This window comes from Physella acuta, unplaced genomic scaffold (genome assembly GCF_028476545.2).
Source record: "Physella acuta isolate Inbredline_101_S28 unplaced genomic scaffold, ASM2847654v3 ptg000008l, whole genome shotgun sequence".
NCBI classification, from domain to species: domain Eukaryota; kingdom Metazoa; phylum Mollusca; class Gastropoda; family Physidae; genus Physella; species Physella acuta.
In genome coordinates, this window is record NW_026731528.1 from 447,262 (window position 1) to 461,228 (window position 13,967).

The following is a 13,967-nucleotide window of genomic DNA, read 5'->3' on the forward strand; positions in this document are numbered from 1 at the left end:
CAAACAGACGAAATTGACCAATTAGCTAAATTAGAATAATTAAGTTAGCTGAAATAGAAGACGTACCTCAAATACAGCAATTAGCGAACACCATAAACAGTCAATCGTTAACTTTCACAAACAAAGTAAATGTACTGACTGGCAATTTTAATACATTTTCGCATATCAGACGTTTTAAAGGCAAAAATGCAGCATCACAGCAAATCGATTTCTTAATCGAATCCTCATTCTTTATTTCACAACTCATAAATTAGGAGCGCTTAGCCGGTGGTTAAGGGGAAAAAAGCTGGCCTATAAATGAAAGGGGAGGTTATCCAAAGGTCAGTTAATTTCCTGCAGCAAGAATTAACTCCCTTATTAGATTTTTATTAGATCTTGTGGGAATTCTCTAATCTAACATCTTAAACTCACTCGATATTCGTATAAAATAAACCGGTAGTGATCTCCCCTAAACTTTCTCGAATATTCTTATATAAAACAACAGGGGATGGTAACTGGGGATATAGTTATGATTTTTAATCCATTTTAAATACTTAAAGTTTTAAAAATAGAATAAAATCTCGTAGACAAATTAATTGCACACCAAGTGAACGCAAATAAAAAAAGCGCATAATAGTGCGCAATATTATTAGTACTTTTAAAATTTACATTAGTTTTTTGAGAAATCGGAAGTAGCGTAAATTACTACTTCCGGTCAACGGAAATTACTCAAAATTTAACAGAAGGTAGAGAATTAGATCTTTTACTTACATGTGAAATTTCATTTATCTATCTGAAATAGTACTCAAGTTATAGGCTTTTAAAAAAATTCAAAGTAGGAAAAGTACCACTTCCGGTTATCGGAAATCGCTCAAAAGTTGATACGGATCTACGAATTTGATAAAATACTTATATATGAAATTTCATCAACCTAGCTGTAACGGTACTCAAGTTATCGTGTTTACACACGGACAGACACACACACAGACACACACACAGACATACGGACAGGATTGCAAAGCCCAGTTTTTCAGAATGGATTACGCATAAAACCTCTTAATTTTGATAAATCTGGATTGATAATTTTTGCCCGATTAAAATAAGTCCTCTATACTTCGGATGTGATGAAGGACTGAGGTGTAATACGGTGAAAATTGTTAAAATTTCAAGAGATTTTTTTGCACGATTACAATACTTTCTCTATACTTCGTATATACGAGAAAGTAAAAATGAACAAAATGAGCTTTTGATTTAGGAATTATTTTGACTGTGCGTCTATCTTGCAACACATTTTAAAATTATTTCTGGTTTAGTAATTTTAATCACAACAACTGAAAAAATTCAAAATGTGTTAGCATTAGCTAGTTCAACACATGTTTAGTGTCTATGAAATTCTAACTAATTTTTTTGTTTTATGTGATAACTTTCACATAACAACTATTGTTTCATCCTACCAAAGTTGTCACATAACAACAACTGTTTATGCCAGACAACTTAACAAAAACTTTTATTTCGTGTCACCAGGAGTGGTTTGACGAGCGGCTCAACTGGTCCATCACTGACTTTGGTGGCATCTCGTCCATCCGGATACCGTGTCAGAAACTTTGGTTGCCAGACATTGTTCTCTACAACAGGTCAGCTCATGTCCTGTCTTCTGTGTGTCCTGTCTATGTCCTGTCTTCTACCTGTCTATGTCCTGTCTTCTACCTGTCTATGTCCTGTACAACAGGTCAGCTCATGTCCTGTCCTGTCTTCTGTGTGTCCTGTCTATGTCCTGTCCTCTACCTGTCTATGTCCCGTCTTCTACTTGCCTGTGTCCCGTCTTCTACGTGCCCTGTGAATGTCCTACCCTCTACCTGCTATGTTCTGTCCTCTACTTGTCTGTTTCATGTATTCTACCTGTCTGTGTCCTATCCACTACCTGTATGTGTCCTGTCTCTACCTGTCCTGTCTGCCTCGAGTTCTACTACATGTCCTGTTTTTGTATTTTTAATGTCTTGTCTTATACGAGGGACGTCTTAGTGATTGGTCCAAACTGTATCTCAGCTTCATCCGGGTTTAACCCTAATCATGATCTTCCTATTGTCTCCTGCCATTACCTTTCCTGTATTTTATGTTCATTGATTTTCTGCTGAATTGCCATTAAGTAACTTATCAATGGGACTATTTTTTTTTTTACTTTAAATACCGTTTTTTTTTAATTCTAGAAAAGATATATTATATTTGAAAGAGTAACCTAGTTTTGTATTTCACATCGAAGCATTGTATCGATAGTGTAAGATTGTGTCTTAACTTTTGATACAACTGTAGTAAGCTACATTTGACACTGGCTAGTTGCTTATATTACTACTCTCATTGAGTCAAATAGACAAAATTAGCCTAGCATTACATAGATACACAATACCCCATATAAAACTAGTATGTGACAGGAATAGAATCTTCGTCATCGAGTTAATTCAAACAAATCTCGACAGTGACTTCCCGTAGAGTTCTACTGTATCGGAGTCTGATACAAATATACTACAAACATACTACAAATATACTACAAACATACCCTCGATAAATAAGTTATTTTCTCAACAACACTTTAACGTATCCCAGAAAATCACTGTAAATCACCATAAATTTGAGAGTACAAGTTCTCAATCGTTCGAATAAAGGTCTATATTAGATCATGTGGGACTCTTTGGGCAATTTCTTTAAAATATAGAAAACAACATCTTCAAAACATACAAGAAAAAGAAAGATTTATTTTTAACTCTAGAAATTACCAATGAACCCATGAAACGAGAAGCCTACAAGTACACTTTATAAAGGCCCTTAGAACAAGTTTTGAGAGTCCCCGGTCGAGTAGGGGCGGGGTGGGCAGCATATGTCCCCCTGATCTATGGCCATCCGGCAAGTCTGCCCTTATCACAAGATCAGCGACTATACATCCCAGCGGTCGTGTATCGACCGGACGGTCGAGGATCTGAGTGACCGTCGGCTGCTCGTAAAGCAATCGTCTGCCGGCTGTTCTCAAACACTGCCGGACCGCGGGCCGCGGTGACCGGCACAGTCGTTGGACAGGGGAGGTAATTAACTTCACGTTAATGCGTGTATTTTATTTTCAAAGGGAGAGAAGTTCACGCGTCTAAATTCACGGGGAAAAAGTGGTCTGTGAATAAATTACAAGAATGATAAAACCTCTTCTATCTTTTGCGAGTGTTTCTTCTGTTTGAAAATAAACTGAGATAACAAAAATAGTCCCAACAGTTCGAAAAATGAAATTTTCGTTAAAGAAATCAACACAATTTATAAATCACAAGTCAACCTTGGATGTAACTCTGAGGAAAAAAAAGAATAACTGGATCACTTTTTATTAGGTTTAACTTCTAGCAAATAAAAACAATATAAGTTTATCTTTAGACCCAGTGATCCATTGGGCAGATGAAGTAGAGTTTATACGTGAAATAAAAGCAATAATAACTGCTGTATTTCTTATAAAGGTAATGATAATATGTTAAAATTTTAAACGAATCTTAACAAACGGCGGTTACACCACCAAGTCATTGGATACACGATGTTGGTGCTCTAAACGGTTTCACCACAACACCATCTGCTCGACGAACTAACCTTACTAATCAACCCCACCTCCATCTGCCGTGTGAGCTGAAATTCAAGAACTTCACAACATGCTTGCATTCAGTGGTGCCAGAATGTATCTGATGAACATGCAGGTTCCTCCTAGCATGGTTGACTTATCCGACCAATGAGAATGTTACTAGCCATAAATCACGTGATGGCATGAAGGTAAACAAATCCCACGTGACGCGGTCAACTAACGAGGTCAAGCCAATTGTTGACCAGTGAGTCATGACAATGTCAACACGGAGAAACTGGGACGCCATTATGTTTAGTGAGGTTTTTTGTGAAAACTCCATGGGTTAGTTGTAGTTTAAGCTTTGGGCTAATGAGTATCGTACTAGCTAGTGGTAGGTTAAGTTTTGGGTTAATGAGAATGTTATTAGCCAGTGGTATGTTAAGCTTTAGGTTAATAATTTTACGAGTCACTTAGTTGTAGGTTAGCTTTCGGTCGAGGCCGATTTATTATGGTATTTGCTTTAATTTAGAGCTGTTGTTTAAGTCTGTTTTATGAAGTACGGATCGCAAACAATACTAAGTATCGATGACTTCATCCTTTTGAGTTTACACACATCCGATACAAACTCTCCAACTATTCCCCCAACAAAAATCCCACTTCACTATCGTCACACCTGTTTCATAGCCTCAATCGGCCTGCGGGGGGAAACATTACAACAATGCAGAGATAAACTACATAGAACTCACTAGAGTTTTTCAAAATACATCTAGTCTTAAAACAATACGTGTCTTAAAAGTGTCTGACTATGAGATAGTTGTGTCACTATGATATCACTATGTCACTATGATAAACTTGTGTCACTGTTGTGACATCCCCAGTGTGGACGACTACACTTCCGGCTACATGCCCACCCTCGCCATGGTCTACAACAACAGCCGGGTCTTTTGGGGGCCGGTCATCCGGTTCCGGTCCTCCTGCAAGATCGACATTACGTTCTTTCCTTTCGACACGCAAATCTGTAAACTTAAGATGGGCTCATGGGCCTACACGGGCTTACAGGTGAGTTGTCTACAGACATCACGTTCTTTCCTTTTGACACGCAAATCTGTAAACTTAAGATGGGCTCATGGGCCTACACGGGCTTACAGGTGAGTTGTCTACAGACATCACGTTCTTTCCCTTCGACACGCAAATCTGTAAACTTAAGATGGGCTCAAGGGCCTACACGGGCCTACAGGTGAGTAGTCTACAGACATCACGTTCTTTCCCTTCGACACGCAAATCTGTAAACTTAAGATGGGCTCATGGGCCTACACGGGCCTACAGGTGAGTAGTCTACAGACATCACGTTTTTTCCTTTTGACACGCAAATCTGTAAACTTAAGATGGGCTCATGGGCCTACACGGGCCTACAGGTGAGTAGTCTACAGACAGCACGTTCTTTCCCTTCGACACGCAAATCTGTAAACTTAAGATGGGCTCAAGGGCCTACACGGGCCTACAGGTGAGTAGTCTACAGACATCACGTTCTTTCCTTTCGACACGCAAATCTGTAAACTTAAGATGGGCTCATGGGTCTACACGGGCCTACAGGTGAGTGGTTTACAGACATCACGTTTTTTCCCTTCGACACGCAAATCTGTAAACTTAAGATGGGCTCATGGGCCTACACGGGCCTACAGGTGAGTGGTTTACAGACATCACGTTTTTTCCTTTCGACACGCAAATCTGTAAACTTAAGATGGGCTCATGGGCCTACACGGGCCTACAGGTGAGTACTTTTGTGCTGATCTACATGTGAGTGCGTAATTATAGTTTTAGACTACAGGTGAAAGCTTTACTGTCATCCTGGCCTTCAAGTGAGTGCTTTACTGTCGTGCTGAGTACAGGTGAGTGCTTTCGTGCTGGCCCACAGGTGAGTGCTTTACTATCTTGCTGATTACAGGTGGGTGCTTTACTGTTAAAACTGCAGTTGAGTGATTTACTACCATGCTTGAGCTTTAGATTAGTGCTTTACTTCGAAAACTACAGACAAGCGCTCATTGCTAAAACTACAGGTAAGTGTTTGACTGTCGTGCAAAATCTGCATGTGAATGATTGACCTTTTTAAACTACAGGTAATTCTAATTACTAGATCTACAGTTAAGTGCTATTTACTAGATCTATAATTGTGTTAATAACTAGCCTTTCTACTCACTCTCACCTAACTTACCTTGTCTCACCTGACTTGCCTTGTCTCACCTACACCAGGTGAACGTCTGGAACAGCTCAAACTCCATGGACCTCTCCAACTTTGTGGACAACGGGGAATGGGAACTTCTAGGTGAGTAGTCAGGAGGCTGATCACGTGACCTCACCTGTTACTATATTTACGAGAAAGTGCTGCTTCCGGTTATGGTAATGCAATATCTTTACCTGTGCCCATGTAATCTTTGTATCTTTATTAAAGGTTATATTTTTTGTCTACCGGTATCTGTGTGATGTGTGTATCTGGATGTGTGTGATTTGTATACCTGTTTCCGTGTGATTCGTCAACCTGTATTTGTGTTATTTGTGTACCTGTATCTGTGTGATGTATGTACCTGTATCTGTGTGATTTGTCTACCTGTATATGTGTGATGTGTGTACCTGTATCTGTGTGATTTGTCTACCATTGTCAGTGTGATTTGTGTACTTGTATATGTGTGATGTAAGTACCTGTATCTGTGTGATTTGTCTACCTGTAAATGTGTGATGTATGTACCTGTATCTGTGTGATTTGTCTACCTGTATATGTGTGATGTGTGTACCTGTATCTGTGTGATTTGTGTACCTGTATCTGTGTGATGTGTGTACCTATATCTGTGTGATTTGTGTACCTGTATCTGTGTGATGTGTGTACCTGTATCTGTGTGATGTATGTACCTGTATCTGTGTGATGTGTGTACCTATATCTGTGTGATTTGTGTACCTGTATCTGTGTGATGTGTGTACCTGTATCTGTGTGATGTATGTACCTGTATCTGTGTGATGTGTGTACCTATATCTGTGTGATTTGTGTACCTGGTCCCATGTGATGTGTGTACTTGGTCCCATATGATATGTGTACATCTACTTGTACACAGGTGTGGCTGTACAAAGGAACGTTGTGTTCTACGCTTGCTGTGAGGAGCCGTTCCCTGACGTTACATTCGTCATCCAGCTGAGAAGAAGGACCAAATATTATTTCATGAACATCATCATACCCTGCATCATCTTAAGGTTAGTCACTCCGCCTAAACATTCGTCATCCAGCTGAGAAGAAGGACCAAATATTATTTTATGAACATCATCATACCCTGCATAATCTTAAGGTTAGTCACTCCGCCTAAACATTCGTCATCCAGCTGAGAAGAAGGACCAAATATTATTTCATGAACATCATCATACCCTGCATCATCTTAAGGTTAGTCACTCCGCCTAAACATTCGTCATCCAGCTGAGAAGAAGGACAAAATATTATTTCATGAACATCATCATACCCTGCATCATCTTAAGGTTAGTCACTCCGCCTAAACATTCGTCATCCAGCTGAGAAGAAGGACCAAATATTATTTTATGAACATCATCATACCCTGCATCATCTTAAGGTTAGTCACTCCGCCTAAACATTCGTCATCCAGCTGAGAAGAAGGACCAAATATTATTTTATGAACATCATCATACCCTGCATCATCTTAAGGTTAGTCAATCGGCCTACTTCGTTAATCTGGAAGTTAAATATCCATCCGGACATTAAAAGTCCAGTGAGAGTAGAGTCGATCTGTTTCTTTTACCATGGAGTCGATGGAATGCTTTGGTCAGCGCTATGTCCAGAAGCCATTAACACCCCAGTCGTGTCAAACCCATCATAGTTGGTGACGCGTTGATATACCAAGGATTCGTACCCGGCAACGCGACTCGAAACTTTCCTTTATTAATCCCGTTGTTATTTTTGGATAAGAGCCATTATATATATACTAGGCATGCTGCCCAGCTTCGCTTAGGCTTTCGAAAACATTGAGAATTTGAATGCTTAATTAATTCGCCCGAAGGTCGGTCTACGACCTCAAGAGTTATGAAGAGGTTCCTCCGTGGACATTTTTTTTCGATTTATAGCTCATATAAGGTACCGGTCAGTCGAGGTCAGTTTTGACCCCCACATCGTAGACTTTTCGGCCAACCGGCCCCCGTGTTCTGTCGCACCAAGGCAAGATCATGCCAAATTTGAAGCGCCTGCGGCGCCGGGAAGTGCCCTATCGGACACCCGACAATCTAGAATCTAGATCTAGATCTAGATTCCTAAAAGAATTTTTTTTAAAATGAGCCCGAGCATAATAAAAAAGAATACATTAACCATGTTGACTTGCTGTGTCTCGAACCCGCACCACCTGCGTGGTTTAATGTACACTAACATCTCCGCTATTTAGGCACCTTATAAAATACGGAGAATGAAACACGTATTTTAAAATCTTAACTTACACGAATATGCCTATTCTTTCAAATTATTTTTTTATCCCAAATTAGCCAGTTCATAACAAAGATTTTGTATAAAATAAATAAGTCTTGAAATAGTTTAGTCCTAATATAGAAATTTATTTTTGGAATAGATTTTAGAGAAGTTAGAGTCTAAATCTAGATCTTAGCGTCTACGTCTAGATTATAGATCTAGTTATTGCGTAGATTTAGATTTAGTCTAGATCTAGAATCTCTAGGTCTAGAATCCAAATAAATAAAATAAATTTTATGAGTTTAGGCCGGAAAAACTGTATTGTATACATTTCATAGTGTACGTAGATCTAAATCAAATTTGAATGAAATAGTTCATTTCTTTTTATTCAAAACACAGCAGATGACGTCATTAGTTAATGTATAAGCAATAGCGACGTCACAGTTTTATGCGTTCTTTTTCACATGTATTAATGCTTTTCCGGTTGCATAAATAATACTGTTTCTCTACATTCGAATACGCCTTTAATTTTTATTTTTCTTCTTTAAGTAAAATTGTGGTTATACATTTAAAACATCTAACATATTATTTTCAACAAAAGTCCGTAAAAAGTTCTCGATATATCGCTGCCGATTCTGACGTGATGTCCGGCGAAAATTTTTTGCGGACAGAGAAAGAGAGAGAGAGAGAGAAGAGCGCACATGGCCTTTTATAAATTAGGATATAATATATATATATATATATATATATATATATATATATATATATATATATATATATATATATATATATATATATATATATATATATATATATATATATATTTAATTAAAATATAGTAATTCACAAACAAATATTTAAAAAAAATAAATAAAAAAAAAACAGACATTTTACGATTGTATTCCATCAAACTAGCTGTGAATATTAGTGACTAGTTTTGTGGTGCTGTAAAACGAGTTGTTTGAAGTCAGAGCTATGAAAGATTCTCTCCGGACGGTATAAGTTTACAGTAACCGTTTTTGTAACAGTTCACCCTTGATATAGATCCAAATCCAATGACACGATCACACAATACAGAGAAGGATTGATATTTGATTCCTTATTTTGTCACCACCTCCCATCTTTCCAACTTACTTCAAGTAGAACGACTTAGCGGGAATGATGAATAATCTAAAAATAGATCCAACAACGTCAGAGTTCATGACCAACACATCGTATGAGTGCAGCAAGTTTAAACTCACGTCTCTAGATGTTGTTTGCTGCATGAGTAACGACAGGGCGTTCATCTTTTGTTTAGGGCTGCTCCATTATCAAAGTAGTGAGGAATAATTTACCGGCGAAGAACGGAGGAACATAAATTTTAATTCTAGATCTGGTCAATTGTGATGGACAGCAAGAGGGGGGGGGGGGTGGGGTTGGTGTATAAGGGGGAAGGGGATGTTGTAGGGGAAGGGTATCTAATCAGACAGACGAACGGTTAAAGTGTGCGATGCGCTCAATCAAATTGGCCCGCAAACACCTAAAACCCCTATCACACACATCTACACACACTCAAACCCCCCAACACACACACATCAACACACACACATTAGAGGCAGTTGTTATTTGAATGTAGCAATAATCACAACGATATTTGTCAAGCTTGTTATATAATGTTAGAATAGGTCCCGGTATAGGGGTGGGGGGGTGTTTGTGACAAGAACAGATCGAGCTATTTGTGTGATGTGATATGGGGTGATAGACATGATTTGTTGTTTAGTACGAAAAGTGATTTTTTTTTTGGTAAGAAAACTATTTGTATTGTGTTAAATACCAGGAGGATTCTGTAAAAAATCGTAGCTTATAAAAAAACTAAATTTTGTTAATTTTTGAACCTCACCCTTTTTCTTAAATATGGCGATTGTTATGGTATTGAAGAATTCGGGGTTGGAAGGATTATACGACAAAGTAGCGAACATCGATTAAAAACGTGTGGCTTCTGTTTATAAAATAACAATGTGAAAACAATCAATGTAACATTGAAATGTTTGTCTAAAAATTCAAATATAAGATACAGTTTTCGGGTTTTAAAAAATGGCTGATTTCGGAATCCACTCCTAATTATCATAGCTCTAGTTAATAATCGCATTATTAACTTTTTGTTCTCCAAAAAACCGTTCCCAATTAAAATGTTTGTAAGGCTAATTTTAAATTAGGTTAATTGGTTAACCTCCTTGTCCAAAGCTTAATGTGTCTATTTAACAACTGTGTCCTTTACCATGTGTGTCTTTAGATCTACCGCCGTCTCCACATCTCAATGTGTCACTGACTGGTGTCGCGACTATTTAACCAATGTGTCGCGACCATTTAACTAATGTGTCGCGACCATTTAACTAATGTGTCGCGACCATTTAACTAATGTGTCGCGACCATTTAACTAATGTGTCGCGACCATTTAACTAATGTGTCGCGACTATTTAACTAATGTGTCGCCACTATTTAACTAATGTGTCGCGACTATTTAACTAATGTGTCGCGACTATTTAACCAATGTGTCACTGACTACATGTGTGTCCACAGCTCAATGTGTCGCGACTACCTAACCAATGTGTCGCGACTACTTAACCAATGTGTCACCTATACATGTGTGTCCGCAGCTCAATGTGTCGCGACAAATTAACCAATGTGTCGCGCAAACTTAACCAATGTGTCACCTATACTTGTGTGTCCTCAGTTCAATGTGTCGCGACTATTTAACCAATGTGTCGCGACTACTTAACCAATGTGTCACCTATACATGTGTGTCCTCAGCTCAATGTGTCGCGACAACTTAACCAATGTGTCACCTAAACATGTGTGTCCTCATTTCAATGTGTCGCGACAACATAACCAATGTGTCACTTATACATGTGTGTCCACAGCTCAGTGTGTCGCGACTATTTAACCAATGTGTCGCGACTATTTAACCAATGTGTCACCTATACATGTGTGTCCTCAGCTTTCTGTGTCTGGGAGGATTCCTACTGCCATCAGAGAGTGGGGAGAAGATTACCCTGGGGCTGAGCGTCCTCCTGACCATCACAGTCTTCATGCTGATGGTGGCAGACAAGATGCCGCAGACTTCAGAGTCCATCTCGGTCATTAGTAGGTTCAACTTTTTAAAACCTCTTTAATGACCTTTGTGTGAGTATCTCAGTCATTAGTAGGTTCAACTTTTTAAAACCTCTTTTGTGTGAGTCCATCTCGGTCATTAGTAGGTTCAACTTTTTAAAACCTCTCTCGTGTGACCTTTCTGACCTTTGTGTAACCCTTTTTGTGTGATATTTGTTTTCGTGAACCTTTGCAAGTGTTGGGGTGGGGTGGGTGTGTGAGGGGAAAAGGGGGGGGGTGGATATGATATGTTATCATGAGTCGATGGCTGTATCTCGACGAAAAAAACTCTTCTAACACATAAATCATGATGAGAAATTTAAAAACCCAACGAATCAATCATGTTCGGAAATTCTAAATTCATGTCTAAAATGCATGATCTTTATGTACCCACAGAGCTGATTGTGTTTTGGGGATAGTGGGAGTAGGGCGTAGACAGTGTGACAAATTATTATCTGTTGATATCCCAATCATTACTGACCCTGATTTCACATCCCAGGTATATATCTGATGGCGGTACTGGCAACTAGCTGTCTGTCGGTCTTGTCGTCTGTCCTAATACTCAGCATCCACCACCAGAGAGGCAGACCCACACGCCCCCCTCCCTGGCTGAGAAAACTCTGCTTCAACATCATCACCCCCGTTCTGTGTTTGCGACGCCCTCGTGACGTCAGCGGGTCAGGGGAGGTCATCACCAACTCGGAGAAGAAGAGCGCGCGGGGGTCGGGCACGAAGAGAGAGTCCAAGTTTGGGGGTGGCAGCAGGATCGCGAGCAGCGAGGAGAGTTGTGAGTACTTCAAAATGGACGCGACCAAGGAGAACTGCACCCCCGATGACGTCACGCCCGTGGCGTCGGGCCGGGCCAAAGCGACGCAGAACAGCACCTTCAAGCAAGTGTACACCCCGCGTCACAACAACCACACGCAACAACCGCAGCGCGCGTACTCGCCGCTGCACCAACAGAGCAACAACATCACGCGGGAGAAACACATCTACCACCAACATCCCCGCCACTCGCCGCACCACTCGGACAGCAGTTTACCCAGCAGCCCGCGAGTCGCGCGCGGGCGAGTCTATTATCCCGAACAGGAATGTCAGGATGAAGTCGAATCCGACGATGGGAGACAACCGGAGAATTCAAAAGTCACGCAGACGTACAACGTAGTCGTCCGTTACCTGATCGGGCTGATCAAGACGAAACACGAGGACGAGATTCTGGACGAGCAGGTGTTCCAGGAGTGGCACGACATCGCCTTCGTGCTCGATCGTCTGCTCTTCTACGTCTTCTTCTTCATCACCCTCGTCTCTACCGTCTCCATTCTCGAGATGAGGCCCGCCGTCGAGAAAATATGACGCTGGCATTTTCCGCTGCCAATATTCTGAGGCCTAACCAAATTTCAAAATGATCCGATATTGACATCTTCCAATATCAAAACTCGAATGACACCTAACCAAATGTCAATATGAATTGATATTTGCTTTCTCCAAAATAAATACTGTGACTAAAACATATCAAATGTCAATTCGGCATTGACATACCTAATGTTAATTATGAGACAAAGCAAGATGTCAATATACTATTATAATGCCATCTTCCAATTTCTAGATTCTAACTAAAACAAAGCAAGTGCCAACACAGTGGCCAATATTTCCGTTCAACACTAATACCAAGCTAAATAGTAAAAAAATATAGCGGTGGTGTCTTTAAATGTTTTTCTTCTGGAAAAGGAAACAATGTTTAAAATAAAACTAGACAGTATCTCTATATCAAAGTCAGACCTAACCAGATATTAAGAGAAGATGGTCTTGTGACTTGCCATGTTTTTTTTTGCATGAAATTCCACCAAAAACTATATGACATTATTATATTTCAATGTGTCTATTCTAAACATTAGACTAGCTCAGTTAAAAATATGACACTGACTGAGACAGTGAAGTCAATTTGACACTAGCATCCAACGATACTAAGACTCATAGTAAACGATCCCCTCAATATAAACTAGCCCATGTCTTCAAGACCTCATATCAAGTTCAGCCGCCATCAATGGACAAAATAGACGTAGTGTTATTTCCTGGACTCTGTGTTCTTGTACTATATGAACCCACGTAAAATCGTTTGATACATCATTTGCTGATACATCATTTGCTGATACATCATTTGCTGATACATCATTAGCTGATACAACATTTGCTGTTACATCATTTGTTGATACATCATTTGATGATACATCATTCGCTGATACATCATTTGCTGTTACATCATTTTCTGTTACATCATTTGTTGATACATCATTTGCTGATACATCATTTGCTGATACATCATTTGCTGTTTCATCATTTGCTGATACATCATTTAAAGATACATCTTTTGAAGATACATCATTTGCTGATAAATCAACTGGTGATACAACATTTGCTGATATATCATTTGTTGATACATCATTTGATGATACATTATTAGCGGATACATCATTTGCTCATACATCGTTTAATGGTACATCAATTGATGGTGCATGATTACGTTGACTATGAATATTTTCATGCAATTATTATTGATTAAAATTGTTAACTTTGTTTAGTTGTTAAAATGTTTACAAAAATAAAATGTATATGTGGATATAAAATTGATTTTTAATCAGTTCCTTCATATTTTTAATTCTGTTCATACATTAAGGATTATGATGAATTCTTTAAAAAAAAACTCATTAAACAAAAAAAAATATTTTAAAATTCAAAAAATTTAGAAAAATGTAAAATTGTCATATTTTATATAGCTGCAAAACAGAAAACGTATTATATTGAAGTATTGCTCTACGAACTCTTATATAA

At 39.0% G+C, this 13,967-nt stretch overlaps 1 protein-coding gene across 1 annotated transcript in view; it reads left to right on the forward strand.

Annotated features, from left to right (window-relative positions):
• The window catches only part of LOC131954298 (neuronal acetylcholine receptor subunit alpha-10), a 57,771-nt gene extending 45,085 nt beyond the window's left edge, over window positions 1–12,686 (forward strand). Inside the window, exons 4-9 of the mRNA XM_059317919.1 lie at window positions 1,504–1,613; window positions 4,441–4,621; window positions 5,813–5,885; window positions 6,667–6,802; window positions 10,987–11,132; window positions 11,638–12,686. Of these exons, the coding sequence (XP_059173902.1) occupies window positions 1,504–1,613; window positions 4,441–4,621; window positions 5,813–5,885; window positions 6,667–6,802; window positions 10,987–11,132; window positions 11,638–12,491 (1,500 nt within the window). The 3' untranslated portion in view covers window positions 12,492–12,686. The remainder of the gene's footprint in view (window positions 1–1,503; window positions 1,614–4,440; window positions 4,622–5,812; window positions 5,886–6,666; window positions 6,803–10,986; window positions 11,133–11,637) is intronic.
• Window positions 12,687–13,967: the final 1,281 nt, after the last annotated feature.